General features: G+C 35.4%; 3 protein-coding genes across 17 annotated transcripts in view; 2 read left to right on the top strand and 1 right to left on the bottom strand.

The window, feature by feature from the left end:
• Nucleotides 1-8035, top strand: part of LOC138318038 (myosin-I heavy chain-like) — an 84592-nt gene extending 76557 nt beyond the window's left edge. For 10 of the 13 annotated variants that reach the window (XM_069260077.1, XM_069260080.1, XM_069260076.1 and 7 more), the window contains 11 exons: nucleotides 791-957; nucleotides 1199-1275; nucleotides 1409-1490; nucleotides 1695-1776; nucleotides 1951-2051; nucleotides 2333-2452; nucleotides 2879-2946; nucleotides 3164-3332; nucleotides 3540-3623; nucleotides 3922-4041; nucleotides 4342-8035. In XM_069260077.1, coding sequence (XP_069116178.1) covers nucleotides 791-957; nucleotides 1199-1275; nucleotides 1409-1490; nucleotides 1695-1776; nucleotides 1951-2051; nucleotides 2333-2452; nucleotides 2879-2946; nucleotides 3164-3332; nucleotides 3540-3623; nucleotides 3922-4041; nucleotides 4342-4503 — 1232 coding nt within the window. In that variant the 3' untranslated portion in view covers nucleotides 4504-8035. Of the gene's footprint in view, nucleotides 1-790; nucleotides 958-1198; nucleotides 1276-1408; nucleotides 1491-1694; nucleotides 1777-1950; nucleotides 2052-2332; nucleotides 2453-2878; nucleotides 2947-3163; nucleotides 3333-3539; nucleotides 3624-3921; nucleotides 4042-4341 lie in introns of those variants that run through there. The other 3 variants (XM_069260087.1, XM_069260086.1, XR_011207833.1) reach the window with 2 other exon arrangements.
• An 82-nt stretch (nucleotides 8036-8117) lies between these two features.
• The window catches only part of LOC138318040 (E3 ubiquitin-protein ligase FANCL-like), a 50231-nt gene continuing 31719 nt past the window's right edge, over nucleotides 8118-26629 (bottom strand). For all 3 annotated transcript variants that reach the window (XM_069260089.1, XM_069260091.1, XM_069260090.1), the window contains exons 13-21: nucleotides 26265-26336; nucleotides 13690-13813; nucleotides 12995-13144; nucleotides 12572-12675; nucleotides 10184-10376; nucleotides 9709-9755; nucleotides 9326-9445; nucleotides 8804-8970; nucleotides 8118-8484 (exon numbers count right to left, since the gene is read on the bottom strand). In XM_069260089.1, coding sequence (XP_069116190.1) covers nucleotides 8418-8484; nucleotides 8804-8970; nucleotides 9326-9445; nucleotides 9709-9755; nucleotides 10184-10376; nucleotides 12572-12675; nucleotides 12995-13144; nucleotides 13690-13813; nucleotides 26265-26336 — 1044 coding nt within the window. In that variant the 3' untranslated portion in view covers nucleotides 8118-8417. The remainder of the gene's footprint in view (nucleotides 8485-8803; nucleotides 8971-9325; nucleotides 9446-9708; nucleotides 9756-10183; nucleotides 10377-12571; nucleotides 12676-12994; nucleotides 13145-13689; nucleotides 13814-26264; nucleotides 26337-26629) is intronic.
• On the top strand, nucleotides 15217-21901 carry LOC138318041 (thymus-specific serine protease-like). The gene is made up of 11 exons (XM_069260092.1): nucleotides 15217-15381; nucleotides 16195-16325; nucleotides 16681-16804; nucleotides 17273-17402; nucleotides 17885-18008; nucleotides 18337-18462; nucleotides 18846-19109; nucleotides 19460-19607; nucleotides 19986-20168; nucleotides 20672-20817; nucleotides 21376-21901. Exons 1-11 carry the CDS (start codon nucleotides 15309-15311, stop codon nucleotides 21439-21441), a joined length of 1515 nt encoding a protein of 504 aa, XP_069116193.1. The 5' UTR covers nucleotides 15217-15308; the 3' UTR covers nucleotides 21442-21901.

Raw genomic sequence — 26629 nt, 5'->3', positions numbered from 1 at the left:
GCACTTTATTTTCGCCAGATACAAATTTTTGCATAAATTGGTGAGGAAGTTTGGATGCAAATTCAGATATGATTAGTAAGAGCCTTTGATCATGATTTCATATAGTCACAAATGTACATATGAAGCTATAAAATATTATATACATAATAATAAAGTGGTTTACGGTATTTGCTTGTTGATCAGCTGTTGTGACATGATGGTACAATAATATTACATGTGTTGGTGTGTATTGATGTGTGCGTGTGAAGTACGTCTCATAGAAATAATTATTATACAAATCATTTTAGCTATAGTCTATTAAATGTGTATTCAGTTTGAATTTTGACCAGGACATGTACGCATCCGTTGACTTAAGAGAATTCCTGAACACCTTGTAATTTATTGATATACTAGCTGTACTTGATCGCAATAAACATTGAGCAGACAGGGAAAAAATTATAAAAATGACAAACTTGTCTTGTGGTTATAGATAGTGTCCACTGAAGGTGTAGACTAATATATAAATATGTGCTTACTGTATTGATATCGTGTCTGTTTTAATGATTTCTGTATTTCTTGTCACACTGATGCATGATCAATGTATTACTACATTAATCTATAGATACATGATCGTTTTATATTAAAATCTCTCCTGTAGTGTGTCCACTTCCTTAACCACTATACTAAACCATATGTATGAAGCGGTTCTCATGTTCATTTTAATAAAAATCTAACATTTTCATTCTACTTATTTCATCTGTATTATGTCCAGATTACAAAATAGTAAAATGGTATTATGTTTTGTGTTTAGATCCAAACAGTCAGGTGAATCGGAGGAACTGGCAACTGATGGCAGTTACTGTTAGTACAGTATTTCCAGTAAATAATCGTGTACAGAAATATGTGCAATGTCACCTGCGCAAGTGTTCTCTGGATTCCACAACAGATGAGGGACGCTATGCCAGGTTCTGTCACAAGGTTAGTGGTATTGGTCCAGATGGAGCAAATATGGCCACATCATATTAAGTTAGTTATAAAGTGAAACAAGCATTCAACAAGTCAAGCTCCAGTTGAAATATCTGGCAGCATTTTCTTTCAAGACATGATTTTATACAGATTATATTCAAATCTCTGATCTGGAACCAATTGTAATTCAATTTCAAAACATGTCTTTGAAACTAAATCTCAGTAATGATTCTTTAAATGTTCTATGTTGTAGTGTTTGACAAGAACAATAGAGAAGAAGAGAAGGAAGTTTCCTCCCTCAAGAAAGGAGATACAATCTCTAACAGAAAGGTGAGATTTTTACCTATCAACGCTTTAAAAACACTTTTTCCGTCATTGCGAGTCTCAAGTTTAAAGTCTTCCTTGAAATTACTGTAATATTTTTTTGAAAATGTATTAAATAATGCTTTTTCCTTTTTGACAGACGACCAGTCCATGAGAGAGTGTACTTTATGAATGGTGAACATCGGAGTGTAGAATTTGATTCTGCTGCAACATGTAGTGAGGTAAGAGTTCTCTCCCTTTCTATAATCTTCTATAGTCAAAGATTAAACTTTAAGATGGCTCCGACTCAATCTGTATCCTAATTATTGAATTAAACATTATGTTATTGAAGCAAATGGAAAGACTCAAAATGTTACATGTGAGACTTGCTTAGCAAGAACATATATGTTAGATACATTGTCTATAATGGATCTTCCATTTTTCAGCTGATAAAAGTAGTGAAAGCCAAAATAGGAATGAGGTCAGATGCGGAGTGCTTCTCACTTTACGAATATGTGGGTGGTTCTGGTAAGTATAATGATTTCATTTAGTGAAGTTATAGAAACAGTAGTGTGTGGTGATAAATTTAAAGTAATGTCCTAACAAAGGCCTTGATTTGATTTCCCCCTTACTATCTATTTATCAACTAATTGTGTTGAATTCAAATTTCACTTGAATTATCTACCTTTATGTTACTACTAGAGAGGAACATGTACCCAGAGGAACGCCTGTCTGACATGCTCAGTAAGTGGGAGAGGCTGGCCCACAGCACAAATATTAGGGACTTCCGAATAGTATTCAAGGTAAGCACTTACTTTCTAATAGTATTCAAGGTAAGCACTTACTTTCTAAAATCATAACTCAGCAGATTTGAATCTGTATACAGAAACCTCAATATGATGGTTTACTAGAATGTCAGTCTAGAAGAGCTGATATTTACTGTATGATCTAAACCTACAGTAAATATCCATATTGGAAATGCAGTGTAGATATCAAATAAAAGATAAGTACAAGTACGTGTTGTATTGACAATGTTCTGTTTATTATCTAAAAACAATTGCAATGTTTTCTCTATGATTTATAGAAACGGCTGTTCATTGACCCGTACATCAACCCACTGGACCCGGTCGAGTGTGACCTTGTCTTCCATCAGCTCATTGAGGACATGTTTGAGCACCGACTTCCACTCTCGTCTCAAGATGCTGTGAGTACATCAATTCTTGTGTGTAAAAACTGCTACTAGTAACTCACTTTGTTAAGATATATTACTGTAAACAATCTTATTTCCGTGCACCATTAAATTTTGCGTATTTTGCCAGATGCCTAGCTATCACAAAAATTAATCTCCTCAAAAATGTTCCCAGCACAGATACATTAAAACCATATGAGACTAAAACATGAAATTCAATCGTCATGAAAAAATCATTAGAGATAGAAACGCAAATTTATGTTGCTTTAAAAATAAAATTGTTTACAGTATACAGTTTACTTAAATGAAATGTTTATTGGAAAGGAATGATATCAATATTTGTGCTGATTAGATGATCAAAACTGACAATATTTCCTTATTATGACATACTTGTTTGTTTTATGTGGTTTGTTTTCATAATTGGGATCTCTATATTTACAGGTCCAATTATGTGCCTTAAAAATTCAGTCAGAGATGGATGACATGAAATGTGCTGAAATTGACTACAGGTAAGTCCTTTGTTTATGACACAAAGTTGCCATTATTATATATATACAGTATTTATCATAGATATAGAAATTTTGTTTTTGAGTATGGAGTAAATGTAGATATTGTGATCACTTTATTATATAAATTTCCTGAGAGAAATACATCTTGGTTTGATTTATGTTTTGTGAAAGGCTCTGGATATAGTACCCGTAATACAATGCCATGTTTCCGTTACAGTTCGGTGATCCGTATCCTACCCAGAGACATGCGTACTGAGGTGAAGGTAGAGGATATCGCTGTGGCCCACAAGACAGTGATGAACATGACACCGGGCCAAGCCATGCTAGCGTTTATAGAACTGCTCAAATCCTGGCCACTGTTCGGGGCCACCATCTTTCAAGTATTCGTAAGTATTTTTCCAACAAGATATTTATTGTAAAGTTAATTTGAAGATATTTTTGGTCAGAGTTTTACATGTACTTGTATCCACTGTGACTATATTCACAACTTTCCTTGGGTCGATCAATCTCATTTTAATGCAAGCCCTTCTTTAGTTAGTTAATTTTTCATAAACGATTCTAAAGATCAGTGTTATTCCATTCTCATCTTTTAGCAAAACTACACCTCTTCCTTGCCCAAGAACATGCTGCTGGCTATCCATCAACGAGGCATCCACATACTGGAGATTATCAGCTTTGTAAGTACAGTCTTCATCTGACAAATCAGATTCTTTGATGTCTATTTACTAAGTTTATTATTTAAAATTCATTATTTCAAGTAAACATTTCTTGATTATTACTATCAATGTAAGTTTTTCAAAGATGAAAGTTTCACATTCAAAGTTATTATTGGATTTTATTTTATTCTTTAACTAAGGAATATTGGATTTTATTTCATTCTTTATATACTAAGGAATATTGGATTTTATTTCATTCTTTAACTAAGGAATATTGGATTTTTTAACTTTTATTTCATAATTTTTGTTGGGTTTACAGAAACTGATTGCATCATACGAGTTCTCTGAAGTCGTCCACTCTAGTCCTGCTATGAAGAGCATCATGATCATCGTTGGCCATGTTGCCAAGGGAAACAAGTTTATGTTTAGTACCAACCAGGTTAGTGTGTAGAGAAAAACACAAGACCTTTGATAAATGTGTATTGTCTTGTTAAAACGAAACACAGTGTTACAGTCTCGTAGTATTTTAATTTTGACCTGATGAAACTTTGGTGTATACAAGGGATACCACAAATGTCCTAAGTATATCTATGATATAGTACTTCATGGAAAGCTTGTCTTAATTATTCAAGAGCATTTTGCTATTGTCAAAATTTCGCTTCTAAGTGTTAGGTAAAAAATGTACCCAAACATTTCACATTATTGCTGTCATGTTTATTTTAAATGTTTTGTTTTTCAGGCATTTGAGATTGCACATCTTATAAAGGATTATATAGAAGAACTACAGGCAAGGTTTCTTCTTTTACCTCGACGACCAGAAAGCACAATACATGACATGAATAGGATGTCAGCCGTCTTCTTTGATGACTCGCCGTCACAGATCATACAAACTCTTGTATGATAAGATGATTAACAATGATTTTACAAGCTTTTGTATGATATTCCGGATCAATCTCTTTTATGATAGAAAGGGACCTGATACCCCATGACAGTGTTAGGAGACAGATGCTGAGCTCATACAGAATATCTGATGTGGACACTGTATTTTATGGTTATGTAAATATATGTGAGATGATATGAAGATAGATGTAATTGTTTAGTATGGAAGTCTTTGATAAATGTACATGACAAAAAGAGAATGAGGAATCTCTTATGTTTCATGTTCAGATGGAAAACTGTGTGATAAACTTGTGCAATAATGCGACTTAATAGCAGGAAGTCTGTTTGTGATAGAAATGAGTGATCTGAATAATAAAATGAAGGCACTGATCTGCTAGTTATTCAAACGGTGTGATATTACAATGACACATTGGGAGAACCAAAGAGCAGTGTCCATGAAGCTTTACCAGCTGGATGAACATTGCCCCTGGATGTATATGTAGGATGGTGGGTCTGTGTAAGTGCAGTTACTGAAGAAGTTTTGTGATATATATGATGATATGAAGCAGGGAACAAAAGGATATGCAATGACATTGTGGTACTCCAGCCTTTTATGCAACGTATAACGTGCCCACCTGTAATGTTAGTCGTCGGTATTGTTTGTCACCAGACAGTGGTTGTAGTTCCCAGTAGAACGCCATGGTACCATGTGATATCTGTCATAGAGAGTTACCAAATACTAACAGGCCTATAGATGATACAGCTGTGTGGCAGTCCATCATTGGTAAAGCATCTGGCTAGAGTTCAAGGGTTCGCAGATGGGACCCTGGTCTGGCTACTACATTATCTTATCTCTTATAAGAAATGTGTAAAGGCTGTTAAATTCACTTATGAGTGCAATTATAAATGAATTTATAATGATATGCATAATTGTTAATTTTGTAGAAATAGACATACAAAATTATACATTAATAGCCATAATATCAAAACCATCACTTAGATACTGCAGGTCTGTCTGGTACTCTAAGTTTGAAATAACATTATGATCTGTTATAACATAGTGATGAATCTCTTACAAGAAACAATCAACTTTCTCTTTTGAGAAATGTCTGTATTTTATGTATTTTCACATAAATGTGACTCGAAACATACTTAAAATCAAAATACGATTGTATCTCACCTATTTTGTAATGTATTTTTTGACCAACTGGTACATATTATGGAAAAAAATGGCAAATCAAAATTTGAATATTACAACAGATAAGCAGTTTGTATATAGCCATGTCTGGCTGAGTGTTCTAATACAAGGTGCTCTAGTGAGAGGATAAGGAAATGTGCTGGTAGTGAAAAATTCTGTAGATGGTTTTTTCAGTGAATTTTTCTCATTTGTATATTATCATGGCATTATATCCATCCCTGATATACTTAAAATTTCTAGTCAGTCACTAATTGGTTTTATAACATTTTACATTTGATATCATCAAAATAGAATTTATATTTCATTTTGTTGATTATGTCTACATTTGTTTCTGACATACTTTGTTATTTGAAATAGCATAATGAATATATTATTGGAATTTGTTTTCATATCTTTTATGCTAAAAACTACTTGTTTATGTAATGATTGCATTTTTGTCAAATTTACGATTAGATCTCGAGGCTTGCTGGAACAAGAGAAACATAGATCAAAAACATCCAACATTTTTCACTCTGACGTGGTGTTTGATTTAAAAATCCTTCATTGCATACAATAAATTTTAATGCTGTCTCAGTATTTTTTTTTTTTTTTTACTTTATACATTATTTCTAACCAATTTTTTACTGCTATATTGATATAATATGTATATCATTTTAATGCTTCAATGTAAGTATACATGTACATGTGTGAATGTTTAAACATGGTATACAAGTATGTACCTTGTCGGGTGTAAATGTTAGGAATTATTATCCAGGTGTATAATTGTTATGTGGCCAGAGTGACATTCCATCCCAATTAAACTGTGACAGACCCAGGATTTGGTTCATGGCAAAAGACTAGATCTAGTCCTAAAAGTAAGTAAATGCGAGAGTGGTGGATGTTAGGTGACTCAGACTGATAGCTGTTGAAGGAATGTTAGTCAGTTGAACTTTGTGTATATTATTTTAAGGGTTGGTTGAAAGCAAAAGACCAATATATGTAGTTTTCCAAGTTTTTTTCAGAAGAAAAATACTGTCTGAATTCTTTTTAGACCTATAATAGCCCTATTGGGTCACAATGATGAAATATAAATTTCTTAGTGTCTTCAAAAACATTGATAATTTCGGTGAAAAGGAATTTCTCAGCCAAAAAATAACATAACATGTAGAAGTAGTCATTCAAAGTTGGCATTTGTTTGTTTTTGTGGGTAAATCAAAACACTCATTTACACAAACAATGTTGAACAATCATAATGTATTTCCCAAAGTTCTTGAACAACCTAGTTTGATTTAAAAAAAATCTTACATCTGTTACTTTGTTGTAAGTACCTGTTGATAATTTAGTTGTCATAATACATTTGACAAATTCCTGAAAAATTTCATTTATTTGTTTTTATTTTAATTTCAAAAACATGAAATAAATTGGCATTTTACATTCACTTCAAAATGTGCAATATTGAGGCCCTTGGAGCAGAGTTCCAAGGTGTAAGTGTGATTGAGGTCAGGATATGTTCCTGGTACAATTGTTTGTAATGAGTTATCTCCCTGTACAAAATTATGCCAAATTTTTCTATATCAAGTGCAACACTTTTCTTTGCAACTGTCATCCTTGATTTCAAAAGGGAAATATTGTATTTTGTTGTGCTAATTTGATAATAAATTTCTCAAAAGTTTTGATTTTTTAAAACAATTTCATTGCATGACACTATATTCAACTGCACATTTTGGTCCTTGGTATGTTCAGCATTGAAACCAGTGGTAGACAAAAACATGGCATTATTTCTCAAAGTACAGAATGTGTGTTTCGAAGTGAAATTGATGCAGGAGTGATCATCTTGTATAGGGAGTCATTGTATTTCTTTCTTGTTTAATCAGGGATGTCCATAAGAGGGATTGGTAACTTTGTTTAGTATTGATCTTCTCGTGTGTTTGGACATCAGCAAAATCAAGCCGTAAGGTAAAATTGCTTCTTACACTCTTTACCAAGGGAGATAATTTGTACTCTGCTTCTTGTTGGGAGTAAAGTTCCAATCTTTTCTTGTAATCATCACTGATTTTACTACTGTCTACAGAGATGTGTTCATTTGATAGACTATCAAAAGGATTATGTTAATTTGTCTGTCATATATTTATACAACTGTTTTATATATATATATTGTTTACATAACTTATGTATTACACGAGAGGATGTGGTGTCTGTTGTGTATAACTGAAGTACTCTCTGTAAATAAATCTCTATCATTATTACCAATATTATTTGTTGTAGTGCCAAAGCTCTCGGAGAAAATGACATTCACTAACCATATAGTTGCCTTATTTAATTGATGTGTAGAAGGTGAACATTGCTTTGAAATATAAAATATTTGTAACCAAAACAATATTGTGTCATTCTGTTTCTTTGTCATTCCTAGATGATAAAGGGATATAATATCCGGTACCTAAGATATTTCAAATACAATATGTTGTTATTATTTCTTTATTACAGAAGGTACATTTGTGGTTTCCAGGATAGTAGAAATGTAAAATGCAGTTATGAACTTGGTATAGGCACCTGAATTCATAGTAACTGCTCAAGCTGATAATATAGCTGATAAAAACAATTTCTTGTAAAAGTTTAAAAATCTAAATGAATTTCCAGTTCTTAACTGACCAAAATTATCTTATCAATTTAATCTATTCATAAAAAATATAAAATATCAAACACTTTTGATAACAAATACAAATAATTTGAGCATGTGTGTCCATCCATGCCCGAGTCCGTTAATGGAGGTCTGAACTTCCTTCTAATACCTTTCTGAATCTCTTCTGTCCAAAACGTTTAGCTAACCTGCAAATGGTCAAACACAATTTGAAAAAATATATGACAAAACACAAATATTGAATTCTTTCTGGAGACCAATTATTTAATCCTATTTGTTCCCTAAACTGATTCATGTTTCTTTATCATGATAAGTCTTTTTTCTTAAACAAAAACTAGTGAATACCATCTACCGGTAGTACATTACATACACCATAAACACATTCTGATCATGATTGAGTTCATATTTCAGTATTTCAAGTGACATCTTGTTAAATAATGTATTACCCACTATTTTCTTTTATTAAAACTTTTAATCAACCTTACAGACTTGTTTCTTAAAGCTTACCAATGAAATATCCCAGGTAGGTACTGGTTCATATAAAGGAAAGATAACTCCGGATTGGCTGTAAGCCAGACTTCATCCATATTGTTTGCCATAGCGACAGCCATTAAGTGAGCACAGCGGGCTGCTGTCATCCTCTTCTCCTCTGGCTTCATCTCCACACCTAAGTTCTGTTGATACAAATTTAATTACAACTAGAATGTCTTATAAGGCACAAATATCCCTGCCAACATACAGCAAATGGACAGGATGTAGCAAAATAAGCTACCATATCTCAAAGTGGGGACATAAAAAGGCCGACACCAACAAAGTCTCTAATACCATTGTAAGCTGGTACAGCAATCATCTCTTGTTAAGGGAAAACAGTTTAAGTTGATTTTAAATTGTAAGGTAGCTGCATAATTTCAATAATATGCTTATGTAAATAATCTATGTAGTGTGAAGCAGAACTAGTACCAATATGAATAAAAAAGTCATGACGGATATTGTAATGTTTTGAACTTTGACCTTTATCGTCTACTTTACCTTTTTGGGATCCTCAGTGAAGGCATGAATCAAAGCTTCTGAGAATACAGGACCGGGACAGGCCATTGTCACCTGTATATTGTGCATGACAGACTCAACACGTAGACAGTCAAACCATCCCTAGGAGAGGAAAACCATAATGATATTGTGACACTATCTACTTCAGGATGAACATAAGAGAGCAGTATTAGTCTAAATTAGTTCATACAGATTAATATCATCTGTTCATTGCTTGTCCGTAACTCCCGCTGACTGAAAGATGTTCAGGTATAGTATTTAGTAAACAAAGCCAGGAACAGATGATTTTAATTAGATCCAACAATTGTAAACATTTCAAAATTTTATTTCATCCTTAATGAAAGGTAGTGAAAGACACAACTTACATGAAGTGCATGCTTGCTGGCACAGTATGAGCCAAGGCCTGGTGCACCTGGCAAATTATAACAATACATCATGTCAGAGTCAAATTCAATCACAGAATACTACATTATGTGATAAGCATACTATCTAATAAGAAAATTAATCGGAGACAGCTGCTGAAAACCTGCTTGTGATTAGGTTATTCAAGTTTTACATAATAAATGTCTGAAATTGAACTTTTGCAATTTTAGTCTCAATGACATTACAAACTAGGGGGAGATAATTTAGTAAACTTTTGAGAACAAACATCGAGGCTGGTGGCTGGATTGAATGTCACCGTATGACCTGGGATTACCAAAATTAAATGTTCATTAACTCATTCGCCCCTAAATACATGTTTAGTCTTTTCTAAAACAAAGACTAGACTAGTCCATTATGACAATTCAGGGGTGAATGAGTTAAACTTAAAACATAATAGCCTTCTGTCATTTGACTTACCAATTTTACCTGCCACACTACTAGTGACCACCACATGGCCAGAATTCTGTCTAATGAATACTGGAAGGACTGCCTTTGTCAATGATATCGGACCTAAAGTGTTGACCGCTAGCATCTGTTGGTCAACAGTAAAACTGGTCTTGCTAATCACAGCCCTCTGTGACCGACCTGCATTGTTCACAAGACAGTCTATCTGTGGTAAGGCAATTACAAGAACACATGATCAAGTTTTCCTTGTCAAAAAATTAAATACCTAATCCTATTATAAGTATATCTCTAGATCTACATCAGTAACAAGTGATAGCTTTGGAAATACTTATTAATTTTGCAAGGTTCAAAATGTACTGGTAATAATTTTAAAATTACAGCATTTTTATGAAACAATTAACCAATCATTTTACTGCACATATTTAAAAAAAAAAAAATTCTAATGAACAGATTTTATTTTTAGCCCACCATCATCAGATGGTGGGCTATTCAAATCGCCTTTCGTCCGTGGTCCGTCGTCCGTCCGTCCTTCCGTCCGTCCGTCCGTCCTTCCGTCCGTCCGTCCTTCCGTCCGTCCGTCCGTCCGTCCGTCCGTCCGTTAACAATTCTTGTTACCGCTATTTCTCTAAAAGTACTGAAGGGATCTTTCTCAAATTTCATATGTAGGTTCCCCTAGGACCCTAGTTGTGCATATTGTATTTTGGGACTGATCGGTCAACAAGATGGCCGCCAGGCAGCCATCTTGGATTTTGATAGTTAAAGTTTGTTACCGCTATTTCTCAGAAAGTACTGAAGGGATCTTTCTCAAATTTCATATGTAGGTTCCCCTAGGACCCTAGTTGTGCATATTGCATTTTGGGACTGATCGGTCAACAAGATGGCCGACCAGCCGCCATCTTGGATTTTGATAGTTAAAGTTTGTTACCGCTATTTCTCAGAAAGCACTGAAGGGATCTTTCTCAAATTTCATATGTAGGTTCCCCTAGGACCCTAGTTGTGCATATTATATTTTGGGACTGATCGGTCAACAAGATGGCCACCAGGCAGCCATCTTGGATTTTGATAGTTAAAGTTTGTTACCGCTATTTCTCATAAAGTATTGAAGGGATCTTTCTCAAATTTCATATGTAGGTTCCCGTAGGACCCTTGTTGTGCATATTGCATTTTGGGACTGATCGGTCAACAAGATGGCCGACCAGCCGCCATCTTGGATTTTGATAGTTAAAGTTTGTTACCGCTAATTCTCAGAAAGTACTGAAGGGATCTTTCTCAAATTTCATATGTAGGTTCCCCTAGGACCCCAGTTGTGCATATTGCATTTTGGGACTGATCGGTCAACAAGATGGCCGACCGGTGGCCATCTTGGATTTTGATAGTTAAAGTTTGTTACCGCTATTTCTCAGAAAGTGTTGAAGGGATCTTTCTCAAATTTCATATGTAGGTTCCTCTTGGACCCTAGTTCTGCATATTACATTTTGGGACTGATCGGTCAACAAGATGGCCGACAAGCAGCCATCTTGGATTTTGATAGTTAAAGTTTGTTACGGCTATTTCTCAGAAAGTATTGAAGGGATTGGTCTCAAATTTCATATGTAGGTTCCCCTTGGACCCTAGTAGTGCATATTGCATTTTGGGACTGATCAGTCAACAAGATGGCTGCCAGGTAGCCATCTTGGATTTTGATAGTTAAAGTTTGTTACCGCTATTTCTCAAAAAGCACTAAAGGGATCTTTCTCAAATTTCATATGTAGGTTCCCCTAGGACCCCAGTTGTGCATATTGCATTTTGGGACTGATCGGTCAACAAGATGGCCGCCAGGTAGCCATCTTGGATTTTGATAGTTAAAGTTTGTTACCGCTATTTCTCAGAAAGCACTGAAGGGATCTTTCTCAAATTTCATATGTAGGTTCCCCTAGGACCCCAGTTGTGCATATTGCATTTTGGGACTGATCGGTCAACAAGATGGCCGACCGGTGGCCATCTTGGATTTTGATAGTTAAAGTTTGTTACCGCTATTTCTCAGAAAGTATTGAAGGGATTGTTCTCAAATATCATATGTAGGTTCCTCTAGGACCCTAGTTCTGCCTATTGCATTTTGCGACCACCATCTTGGATTTTGATAGTTTAAAGTTTGAAAAGCAGAAAAAAGAATTGTAAGTTTGAAAAGCAGAGAAAAGATCCCTCTTTCATTTGTCAGACATAGATCAATCTTTGGTGGGCGCCAAGATCCCTCTGGGATCTCTTGTTTATATACATATATATATTAAATCAGACCATATTCTCAAAAATAATCAATAATACCCAGTAACACAAACATAAATCACAGAAATCTGTATAGATTCTATAAGTGTGAAAGAGGAAATAAAACAATTGAAAACAAATGAAGAATGTGAAATGTACCTTTTTGAAATATTTGAGTACAGTGTCCACCAAACCTTTGTGTGAGTTGTAGTCCAGTAAATCTAGGGGTAGGACAAGGTAATCCTCTGGGGCACCATACTGATCTGGGAAACATTGAATAAAGAAAATTTCTGCTATATATCATCCATACATTTTATGATACACTTGTTTATTACAACACAGAGGATTTACAACACACTGTGACCCACTTATCTAGCTTTTTATCTTTTTTTTATATTATTCTAGAATCTGTGGAGAGTGACCACTTTCTTTGGGTCTCAATTAACATATACGGTAATATTATGATCTTGATGTACGATACACATTTTGAAAAAGTGATTAACACAAAATGGTAAGTGAAGTGACAAAGCAATGATTCTCCTTAATTCGATAAATGAAATAGTCTTAAGAATGGATTCGTACCTACACATTGTTCTTTGAGCCTCTGAAGTTTGTCCTCTCGTCGGGCTGACAGTACTAGACGACACCCAACAGCAGCCAGTTTTAAGACTAAGGCCTCACCAATTCCACTAGAGGCTCCGGTCACCCATACCACCTTGCCTTTCAGACTTCCTGTGATTCAAATCATTTTGATACAATATTCAACCTTCTTTCTGTTGTAGTAAGTTGTTCAACCTTGATATACCATATTCAATCCAATTAGCACCCCTTCGTTTTTTGAGGCCTCAATTTCACATATATTAAATTGACTTATATACACAAAAAAATCTTTTCTAAATATTGACTAATCGCTTATTCTGTGCAATGATTTTGTGAAATATTACGTATCCCAAATTTGGTCCTATTAAGGGTCCCTTTATTTTTCAATTTTTTTAACCACACTGGGAGCTTATTGATCAAGTGAGATACAAATATGTATACATGCACTTAAATATGGCACAAAATAATGAAATATTTGACATTGCATACATTCACACAGAATTTAGCGTAAAGGTATTTCATTTATCCCAAGCACAAAATTGCAGAGTGATAAAATTACTAATATACCAAAAATACTATTAGGTACGGGGTAGCACCAACATATTTAGGTACAAAATGTCTGGTATGACAAGTGCTTAAATGTAGGTATGTTTAAAATAAATTGGTCCAAAATGTACCTGGAGTTTTTCCAAATAGATGTATCCATTTAAGTGCTAGGTCACAGTCTGACCTTAGAAGCATGAGGATTTGTAACAGCAGGAAAACCACAGCACAGAAAACCAGGAAACACAGCCAGTCCATCTGTAATGGAGGTTTGTATACATGTAAATATTTATAAGTAATTATTACATAGATGGATACTGCAGGGTAGATATAAAGATGTGTACATATATCTCTATAAAACCTTGTATGACCTTAACAAGTTCTATAAAGTTCTGACTATAAAAATATTATACTATTAAAAAAGATAAGATTATCTACATTCCAGTGCGTTTACATGTACATGTATGTACATTTGTTTTCATAGTCTGAAATTAATAAAATTCTTATACAAAGTACATATTCATATTATTTACTTTATGCATACAAGTATTTTTTTTTTATTTCATAGTCAGAAATTCTTATACAATGTACGCATGTACATGTATCAATGTTATCTAATAATGTAACATTGTATAGTCTAGTATTTGTTCAAACAAGGATTTATAAGTGAGAAGGATTCGTGACTGTCTCTTTAAACTACTGAACACCACGCGAGATGCCTATGAACCGGGAATAAAAACTGTTTTTCTCAACAAATACTTGTCTTATCGAGTCAAACGAAACACCAATGTAAAGTTTATTAAATTTCACAACGTTTATCACTTGCTTTAAGAACGGAAGATTTAGGAGACATGTCTTAAATCTTCGTTAAAAATACGACAGATCAAGAAATGACGGCCCCGCTTCAGAAAGTAAGACGGTAGCCCTCGGACCCGCAAGCTATATCAAAGGCTGCGCCGGCGGATATCAAAGGAAAATCAGTCGTCGCCCAACATCACGGTCAGTGTACAAACACAAAAGCTCCTACGTTGTACTCCCCAAAACCCAGTGTGACTTATCCTTCTCATATACGTCCTTGGTTCAAATGAATTTTATATTCAGAAATTCTTATACAATCAGAAACATGTTTTGTTTCTGATACAATGTACAACAAAATTGCAAACTTATCCATGTATGTATGTAGTGACATGATGATGTGCCATATGCCTAAATATTGTATTTTATAGTAAGAAATTCTGATACAACTACATGTTCATCTTATACAAACCAAACTTTTGACTAGGCCTACGTGATGTCGAATAAGATACATCTAAATGTCTACTGTACAGTATAAGCTTACGTGTACAATGTACAAAATGTTCATGTATATTCAATCTGATCTATAATGGTATAATGATATTTTAATCAGATTGCTGTAACAGGCTATTTTGCACACATCGATTTGACGTGCTGTCCCTTTTTATACAGCATAACGTGAGTTCTGTAAATTTACATACAATTAAGACATATTACTCGTCCGTTATCAGGCTTGAGTATATCCATAACTAAATGGATTGACAATTATCAAAGAATTCGGACCTCCTAGGCTTACTTCGAGTGCTTGCCGCCGGTTCGTTCAAAGTTCCACCAAATGATTGCGCAATACCGGAAACAGGGACAGATAATTCATCTATAACATGTAAACAACTTCACGTGACAGCATCGGAGCATCAGTCACTGCCTGCCTGCCGTTTACCGACTGTGTTTGGACAAAATGAAGTGGATTTCAGTGTTGCTCACGGTGCTAATAGTGGCACTTTGTTCTGATCTATGTGAGGCAATAATTGGTATGATAACTTTAATTTGATTGCGGTCATGGAAATCGTTTTGATATTTTGATGCCAAAATACTTGAAAATTGGAAGACATCGTGAATCGATATTGCACGGCTATCTTAGGGATAAGCTTAGCTTCATTCTTCACCACTTTCATAGTTATTTAAAAATATATTAGTTTCTTTAAGATATTTTGTTTACAAGGCTTTGGTATTGATGATCAAACGTCTGTACATACTACATGATGTATAATACAGTATACACTGTACAAATCACACATAAAACACTTAAAGACCCTTATGACTTATCATGTGATAATGATACCATGTCAATTGACATTGAAGATATCAGAAACATAGATTAGATGTATACGTGTATGACTGGGGCCAGGTCTACTCATAAATATTATATACATCTGACTGCATATGTATGTTGGTAGCAGATTGGTCAATCCATAACCACGTGAAAACTAAATCAAATGCTCTTAATAACTAACACAATATATATGTGTATACATACTGAATAGTGCTCTCCTGAAGAGCCCAGAAAGGGTGATAGAGTTTGAAAGTTTATCGTCATTCAAACTCATTTTTTGTCTGTATAAAAGTATATATGTACATTTATTTATTTCTCTGATGACACACAATTTTTTTTTTTACTTTACCAAATAAGATTAGATTATACCTGAAGTGAAGCTTGCCTTTCTATAGTCTTTCTATACTAGTATGCCTGAAAATATTGAGCAATTACTGGTAAACATGTACATTATGCCGAACATTTTTATTTAAAAATATATAATTACGGATGAAGTTTTTATCATATCTAGGAACCCATTTTTGGAAGATTAAAAAGCTAGTGGATGAAAGAAGGACTGGATTGTTGGGTAGTGGGAAACCAGACCCTGTCTCTGAACTGTTTATTACCCAGCCGCTCGACCATTTTGATAGACTATCACAGGTAATATAATGGCAAATAAATCATCAAATATGTACAAATGTTCAAATTATCATATTACAATAAGACACATTAGCAGTTCACTAGATGTAGAATCTATAATAGGTCATCCTTAATACTCCCGGGGTTACTATCACTTTCGTTATATCCGCCCCTGGAAAAAAACTTTCAGAGTCTTTATTGTTCCTTCCATTTTACTGTCGTATATGTAATTATAGGTATGAAGCAGTGTTAGCTAACCAGTCCAGGTGATGAGCGGAATTTCGGTAGGGGGGGGAGGGTGTTTTAACAGTTTTTAAACAGTATTTACTGGACAAAAATTAAACATCTCAGTATTGAAATAAAAAATGTTTTATAGGAGAATGGCAAGACATTTGAACAGAGACTGTTTGTCAATGAACAATTCTATGAAGCACAGAAGGGACCTGTATTCCTGTTTATTCAAGGGGAGGGAACTCTGGATTCTAAAATAGCAAAGGAAGGTAATGGATAGTGTATTGATTTAAAAAAAAACCAAAATGAATAGGTAGTCAAAATGATTTATGTAAGAGTAAAGAATTTTTAAACCAGTATTTCCATTTCCACGTTAAATTTTCACAAATCCCTAATCTTTGATCATAATAAAGCTTGAATTCTAAGCTGAGTTGCTTATAAATTTGAAAATGTATTCCATGAATCAGATAGGAGTAATAATATTTTTGATATTCTAGACTTCCTTTAAAGATTGCAAAAAGCAGACATCCAAATTTGAAGCCACGCATTGTACCATTATTTGATTCTTTTGATGTACTTCAAATGACTAGTTACCTGTCTCTTCTGTTGTCGCACACAGAGCCTTTGAAGAAAACAATTTTAAGAAACCTGACAAAGCCTTCTTCATAAAATTGTTGGACATTAAAATCAGAGAATTTATAAATAGTACTATATTACATTTTAATTTGATATTATAGGTTTCCATGCAGAACTAGCTAAATCTGTCAGTGCCTTGATTGTGGCAGCTGAGCATCGTTTCTATGGCGCCAGTATCAATGATGATGGCCTGAAGTTGGACTCCCTCCGACATCTCTCCAGTCAACAGGCGTATGTAATACATGAACTTCTCCCAACCAAAACATTAAGCTCTGTTTCTATTACTTAATAAGCAAACCAAATACAGTACACTATATTCACAATAGTTATACACAACCACTTTGTTAGCATTCTTATATGAAAATCTTAGATGATTGCTTGAGCATAAGTTGGAAAGTCATAATACTCTGGGGTTTAACAATATTCCATCATAAAAAAAAACTTGTTGTGTTTTAACCTGTTCCTTCTTTACAATATATTAGAAAGTTAATTCCCTTGCGGATAGGTATCCATTACTTTCCATTAAAAAACTTGCATTGATTTCTTTGAAAACTCTGATGTTATGCCCATAAACTCATGACTTTATAATCAAATAAATGTACTATGGGAAGGGCAGATAACTCAGTAATATGCTAATACATAAAAACGTTTTCAGAATTAAATCATTTTCCACATACATTGTACCATAAGCAATTCCCTCCTGCACTCCACAGACTGGCTGACTTGGCTGAAGTCCACAGTTTTATCTCACTGAAGTATAACCTGACACGAGATCATCCCTGGGTGTGCTTTGGTGGTAGTTACTCAGGAGCTTTGTCTGCTTGGTTTAGGATCAAGGTCAGTAGGACAGGGGTCAAGGTGACAGCAGTGAATCTAGGTCAAGGTCACTTCTTAGTCTGTTCTGAAGTTGTCATATACCTGGTATAAATAGCTTCTCAATGACTGTTTGTTATGGTTAGATATTGCTATCATTTGAAAATGAATACATGTTGTATTGTGTGTAGGGTTAGAAAAAGTACAAACTGGTGTCTATGTAAAACATTTACAGATAACATGTTTCGTTTTGTTATATCGTCATCTGAGTTGAGTACTTTGAAAGAAATCCTGAAGTTGAAAATTGTTACCTTTGTAATGACAGAGTTTCTGCTTGTGTTTTACCTAACAGTACCCTCATTTAGTGATTGGAGCCCTAGCCTCCTCAGCCCCTGTCCAGGCTCTTACAAACTTTGAAGGCTACAATGATGTAGTTGCAGCCAGCTTAGAATCTTCAATTGTTGGAGGTAACGAGGAAGTAGGTACATAAATATATATGTATGCAATTATCAAAGTCATATTGCTTAAAATAAGGTTGAGGAGAAAACCCGCTGTCCATCTGCCTTGCCTGATTTTGCTATCTTTCCAATTATCATTTTGATGGCAAGTTCATTTCTTAGATACTCACAAATAAAATGAAAAGAGTGACAATTGAAATAACTCTCACTTATTACTGTAAGAAAATAACAAATGCTCGAAAAATTCTTCCCACGAATAAGTACTTAACAGGAAATCATGACATTTTCTCCACACATAAATAAACAATTTTACAGAATATGAATTCTCCATAGATTTATGAGTATTTCTTACAAATGTTTTTATGCTTTTATTTTACCATAAATTACCACTTCCTTTCCACAGTGCATGACCCAGATCCAACAAGCCTTCATCCAGATTGATGACCTATTAAAGCTGGGTAACCATACATTGTTAGAGGGCTATTTCAAATCATGTGACCCTGTCACTGACCCACTGGACAGACTGACATTTGTGTCCAACCTGGCGTCCATCGTGCAGGGTGTGGTCCAGTATAACAACGAGCTGCCTGGCCTGAACATTGATGGGATTTGTGGTATCATGGAGGTATCCAGTGATCCGTTAAGGAATTTTGCTGCTTTAAACCAAGTACGTACAGTAGTCCCTCTATATATGACAAACAAGCACTCCTTTTAAATGACCATTTTTCTTAGGCACAACCGTTATTCAACAATCGCTAAAACATGACTCAAAGTCAGAATATTAATTCTAATAACCCTATCACCAACGACATGTTATGTTCTTCTATCATTCCAATGATACAAAGCTGTACATTCATGTATATATAAAACATAATTAAGCCATGTCTAGTCCACCATACCGTCTTTCACCTGGACCCTGAACATTTGATACATATAATAATATGGTATTAATCCGAGTAGTTACCTTTTCTTAATATTCTATTTGATAATCATTTAATGAATTTGATTTTACTTTAGGAGTTCATGAAAACCATGAACTTGTCTTGTGTGAACAACTCCTATGCAGAAAGTGTTAGAATGGTGAGCAATACAACTGTGGACCGGAAGGCAGAGGGACCGGGCATGAGGCAGTGGATCTGGCAGACATGTACACAGTTTGGATACTGTAAGACCAATGCATCATTCAAAATAATAAAACACTATATTATATAATGTCTTAAATGAAAAATAGTTGAAGAATATCAGAGATTGTCAAGTAGTTAGAGATTCTGACATATTACCTTCACCATTGGTTCGCAAGTTCGAATTGTACAAATTATCTTAGACGACTTGTAAACTTTTTATACCTTTATGTATGTAATTAGACTGCCTGGTCATTTGTCTGATGAAGGTTGTAGAGTAAACATCATACTAGTCATTGAAACGTCGGACATATAACATTCACTAGTTGTGTAAACAAATATCATTACATGAATAATACTCTCCAACCTGAAAAAAATTGTTTAGAAATGTACTGTGAGAGTTATCTCCCATTGTATTACAGACCAGACCTGTGATGACAAAACCAACTGTCCCTTCTCCCGCCTTATGGACCTGCCTAGTCAGACCAAACTCTGTAGTGACTTCTTCAGCATCTCACCAGAGGAAATTCCCAAGTTTGTCAGCTTCACCAATGAGTACTATGGCGGAGACCAACCACGGGGCAGCAAGATCATCTTCTCAAATGGTCAAAAATTTTATTATGTTCAAAGCACTATTATATTAATATTTTTTAATATTATAAGGGATCAAGATCTGCTGATAATCACTTTTTCTGTCAGAAATGGAGACAGATATTCTTATGAATTCATATTACCATAACAAACTGCTCTGCTTTTAGACCAAGATTTATAGCCCCTAAACAAGGTTTTCAAATGTTTCATTCAGTATGACATAAAGTTACTTAATAACTAACAACTAAATCTAATAACTTTCAACTGTTAATGGTTTGATTTCCTAACTGCATGTTGTAAACCAGTCGAGTTACATGCTTTCTCTGGTTTAGGACTTAAGATCATAAAACAGTTTCGTCCAAACTTTTAGCTTACCAGGTATTAAAAAGTTTTCACATAGCCATTCACAGATGACAAATGTAATATGTTGTGCAATAATTTTTGTTTGATAATACATATGATAAACAAGGTAATATTTTCAATCATCATTCACAAATAGATGTTATAATTGTTATAGGTTCCATTGACCCTTGGCATAAACTGGGTGTACTAACTGACCTCAGCGACACGGAACATGCAGTGTTTATAGAGGGCACTGCTCACTGTAATGACCTTGGCTCTACTAAACCCAAGGATCCACCGGCACTCACCGTCGCACGAAAGGTAAATCATTGATTATACCGCAGTAAAACCTGTCTATAAAGAGCACCAAAAGGACCAAGAAAAAAAGGTCTTTAGAGACAAGTGGTCTTTATACACAGGTCTTGTGTTGAAATTGACCATTAGGGACACTAGGGTCTTATTAAGCAGGTCTTTATACAATGTTTTCAGGGATGCAGATGACTTTGTCTGTCTGTTCATTCATCTTCTTCTTGAGGGGATTATAGATAGGTTTGATATACATAATTAACACAAATTTTATTCATGTCGAGTTCTTATGTCCACCAGAAAACCATCCAGTTCCATCAATTTTTGTATCATTTTCCACTCCCAATAATATTGATGCATTTTAACACAAATATGTTATGCATGAAAAGTTGTGGTATCTTAAATTAAAGCACTAGATGATAGAAATTCATAAATCTCTTTGTTTCTAATACAACTTGTCTAAATAGGATGTCATCAGAACCAGCATATTGGACCTGTTTAGAAAGGTTTCCAGACTATACAGGTTGTAATTAGCAGAACTACAACTGAGCTCTATGAAATAACTTGTTTCAGAAAATTTCCACAATAATAACAGGATGGCTGAAGGAAGCAAGACAGATCCGAGTTAATTCCCAGTAACGTAAATCCTTTGGCAATGAAGGGAGACAACTCTAGGATCCACAATATCCTCAACAACATTCATGTACTAGATACAATAATTATTTGAAATATTGTATGCAGTTGTCCTCTCAATAGTGGTCTGTGCAATCTGGCTTGTCTCTGACACCTTATTGGTCAGAAGGACATTTGTTTTGTTGATGTGTCAACATCTGGGGACATCATCAAGCTGTATCATACTGTGTACCAGTAATGAGTGAAGAGTAACTGTCCCAGTGTCCACTAGGATACTAAAGAGTTTTTATGATTATTAGTATTTGTACGATTGAATGACATACATATGTCCATGTACCGGGTACCTATCTATTGTCTCTATAAGAGATCTCTAATATCCTCAAATTTTCATAGTCTATAATTTTTATATAATTTTACATGATTTCAATATGTGATATTTGATGAAATTAAAATATATTATATTTTTTGTTTGTTTTAATTACGCGTCATTTTTGTGATAGCTGACTTAGATGGGTGCAATATAAAACACTGATATAATTATGACACTTTTTCTTTTTATTTGTATAACGCTGCAATGATCAATAGATAACGATAACAATTTAAACATCTTCACACAGATTCATACTCCTGAGAAACAATGTATTTACAGCCAAACCTGTCTAAAGAGACCACACAAGGGACACAGAACATGGGCCCAATGGGACCGAATCGCTCACCTGCTATCTGGTACAGGGTTCCCACAATTTTTTACCATAATTCAAGGCTTTTTCAAGGGTTTTTCAAGGACAATAAGTGAAAATCAAGTCATGTTTTCACACTTTCAGATACCTTTCACAAGTTGTGTGCTTTTTAGCTCACCTGGTCCGAAGGACCAAGGTGAGCTTATGCCATACCGTGGCGTCCGGCGTCCGTCGTCCGTCGTCCGTCGTCCGTCGTCCGTCCGTCCGTCCGTCCGTCAACAATCGACTTCTTCTCCATAACCGCTGGTCGGATTTCAACAAAATTTGACTGGTAGCATCCTTATGGGCTACTAACTGAAAATTGTACAAATGATGGGGCTGACCCCCCAGGGGCCTGAGAGGCGGGGCCAAAAGGGGTCAATTTGGCTATTTCCATATAAACGACTTCTTCTCTGAAACCAAGCATGGGATAGCACCCATAATGCAATGGTAGCATCCTTATAGGGTGGGGATTCAAAATTGTACAAATGATGGGGCTGACCCCCCGGGGGCCCTGAGGGGCGGGGTCAAATGGGGTCAATTTGGCTATTTCCATATAAACGACTTCTTCTCTGAAACCAAGCATGGGATAGCACCCATAATGCAATGGTAGCATCCTTATAGGGTGGGGATTCAAAATTGTACAAATGATGGGGCTGACCCCCCGGGGGCCTGAGGGGCGGGGTCAAATGGGGTCAATTTGGCTATTTCCATATAAACGACTTCTTCTCTGAAACTAAGCATGAGATAGCACTCATAATGCAATGGTAGTATCGTTATAGGGTAGGGATTAAAAATTGTACAAATGATGTGGCTGACCCCCCGGGGGCCTGAGGGGCGGGGTCAAAAGGGGTCAATTTGGCTATTTCCATATAAACGACTTCTTCTCTGAAACCAAGCATGGGATAGCACCCATAATGCAATGGTAGCATCCTTATAGGGTGGGGATTCAAAATTGTACAAATGATGGGGCTGACCCCCCGGGGGCCTGAGGGGCGGGGTCAAAAGGGGTCAATTTGGCTATTTCCATATAAACGACTTCTTCTCTGAAACTAAGCATGAGATAGCACTCATAATGCAATGGTAGTATCTTTATAGGTTGGGGATTCAAAATTGTACAAATGATGTGGCTGACCCCCGGGGGGCCTGAGGGGCGGGGTCAAAAGGGTTCAATTTGGCTATTTCCATATAAACGACTTCTTCTCTGAAACCAAGCATGGGATAGCACCCATAATGCAATGGTAGCATCTTTATAGGATGGGGATTCAAAATTGTACAAATGATGGGGCTGACCCCCAGGGGGCCTGAGGGGCGGGGTCAAAAGGGGCCAATTTGGCTATTTCCATATAAACGACTTCTTCTCTGAAACTAAGCATGGTATAGCACCCATAATGCAATGGTAGCATCTTTATAGGGTGGGGATTCAAAATTGTGCAAATGATGGGGCTGACCCCCAGGGGGCCTGAGGGGCGGGGTCGAAAGTGGCCAATTTGGCTCTTTCCATATAAACGACTTCTTCTCTGAAACTAAGCACGGTATAGCACCCATAATACAATGGTAGTATCCTTATAGTGTGGGGATTCAAAATTGTGCAAATGATAGGGCTAACCCCCCGGGGGCCTGAGGGGCGGGGTCAAAAGTGGTCAATTTCCATATAAATGACTTTTTCTCTGCAACTTAACATGGGATTACGCTCATAATGCAATGGTTACATCCTTATAGGGTTTGGATTCAAAATTTTGCAAATGATGGGGCTGACCCCCGGGGCCTGAAGGGTGGGGTCAAAAGGGGTCAATTTAGCTATTTCCATATAAACGACTTCTTCTCTGCAACTAAGAATGGAAGAGCACTTATAATGCAATGGTAGCATCCTTATAGGGCTGGGATTTGAAATTGTACAAATGATAGGGCTGACCCCCGGGGCCTTAGACGGCAATAGATGCGAGGTCAAAAGGTCAATTAGGCTACTATTTTCATATAAATTACTTTATCTCTGAACCTATGTATTGGATAGCATATTTGTATGGTATCAATAGCATCATTGTATGGTTGTGATTCAAAATTAAACTTTGGGAGTCAATTTGCTTATTTTTCTAATTGTCAGAGTCTTGTGATAATTACTAACAAAAAACCAGGTGAGCGATACAGGCCCTCTGGGCCTCTTGTTTTGAAGAGTAATGCAACTTGAATGATGCTGACTGGACCTATTCCAACCTAAAACTACATTCATTATGAAAGAAAACAATGAATATATAAATTATATATTCACATTGGTTTGTTTGTGTAGCTTCCTAAATGCCTCTCATGTTAAATGTTTAATAAATAAGTTTGTTGCTGATCAGACACAGTTTAATAAATTAAAGTAAGTAATAAAATTCAAGGCTTTATCAAGGTATTTCAACAAATTTTCCTTGTTTCTAAAGGGTTTCCCTATCCTGCATTTTTATTTCAATTTTCCCCACTTTTTCCAGTTTTAAGGTTGCGTGGGAACCCTGCTGGTAATCAAAGTGCATACTTTTAAAGGACAATAGGGAGTCAATAAGAATTTCTATGTATGACAAAAGTAATATCGGGCCTTAATACACAGGCCAATTGTATTTAAAAATGGCCATTTTGAGACCCCAAAAACGTGGTCTTATTGAATAGGTGATCTTTACACAGATGTGGTCTCTTATGTAGGTTTTACAGTAGTAATAACCATCTAACAAGTCATCACATTTGTACACTGCCACAACCACATGTTAAGTTGATAATGCACATACACTCAACAATCACACGATTTTAAACAATCTCCCACTACACACAAACATCCTATATTACATATTAACCAGAAAACAATATGAGTACTGTAAACTTGTGGTGTTGATAGTTCTTAAAACTCCAGATGAGGAAGCAGGGAATGTATCCAGATGGTTTGGTTGGGGACAAAATGCTCAGAATGTCAAGGGCCCACTGTCCACACCTCCCATGATAAACACATATATTACATTAATATTACATTGTGTCAATCTTACAGATGATGAACCCAGCCTTATGTGAAGATGAGAACCAGTGTCCTAGAGTGAGGAGTTGTAATGTCAAAATATTGTGGCTTGTTAGCACTACAAGGATCATCATCTTAGCTATCACTTCTTCACAGGCATCTTCACTTTGATTGGCTAAAATCCAACAAAATGACAATTGACAATTTGAGTTTGATTTCATATTATAATAGAATACCAAAAGATGAACTAAATTACAGTTTGGTGAAAAGCATATCTTTGAGCTCCAATACTACAAGACAATGTACGCGTTTTCCATATCAAACACTTAATTATCAGGGATCAATCTAGCTCTGTTTTATTACCGTTTATGGGTAAATTTCCCCTTGAGGAATTCCCCTCTGGCCTAAAATTCCCCTGAAGATTTAAAAATCACCCATTTGTAGCTAAAAAATGACCGTTTTTGTAACAGAATTTCCCATGTGACTTATTTTTCATTAATCTTTTTAGACTTTTGTTTGTAATTCATATTTATCATACAGCTACTGCATATTTTATGATAAACTCAAATTTTTCATTATTGAGCTTAAAATCTTGCTTTACTTAATCTAAAAATAAAATTAGTTGTTTTACAGTACTTTTTCGTCAAAATGAATATAATTTTGGACCAAAATAAGAAGATTCAAATTCCCCTATATTTCGCCAAAGAAAAGGGGTAGTTTCCCCCAAAACCTTGATTGATCCCTGATATTATACAAAGCATTTTCTTTTATGATCATTGTAGAAAAAGACACCAGATCTTAACTAGAACTGTCGCCAGACTGGACGACTGATACCCCCGTGGCACAAATTCAGTAATAACTCCATTAATAGGTGACATTGCAGAACCCTTTATAGTTTACTCAACTCCCGTTTATGTCAGAGATCTGTCTACCAAATTTTATTAAAATCTGTCAAGTACTTTAGCAGAAGTTAGCCGGACAAAGTTGTGTCTACAGACAGACAGACAAACAACCAGATTTCAGTATACCCCTACTTAACTTTGTTGCGGGGGTATAAAAACTTTATAAGATAAGAATAGATTTCTTTATATAATAAAACATCCTATGTATAGACACACATGGCTTACCTTACTACAGTAAGGGCACTCCCCAAATATGGTGTTGAAGCTTTGTCTACTGGAAGGCAAGGCTCTCAGCCACTGTAACATCAAACAGAACACTGTAAGATACTTAGCCACATCCAACTTTTTCATCAACTTTGAATTCACTTAAATATCAATCATTCTAATTTGAAAGCCGTAAGCATTTGATTTATTAGTTTGATAAAGACAGGAAATAGCATATGTCATACTGACAGGTTTGGTGGAAGGCTTACCTCATACAGACAGGTTTGGTGGAAGGCTTACCTCATACAGACAGGTTTGGTGGAAGGCTTACCTCATACAGACAGGTTTGGTGGAAGGCTTACCTCATACAGACAGATTTGGTGGAA

The sequence above is a fragment of the Argopecten irradians genome, chromosome 3 (assembly GCF_041381155.1).
Source record: "Argopecten irradians isolate NY chromosome 3, Ai_NY, whole genome shotgun sequence".
NCBI lineage: Eukaryota > Metazoa > Mollusca > Bivalvia > Pectinida > Pectinidae > Argopecten > Argopecten irradians.
This window is presented reverse-complemented; position numbering and strand designations above follow the sequence as displayed.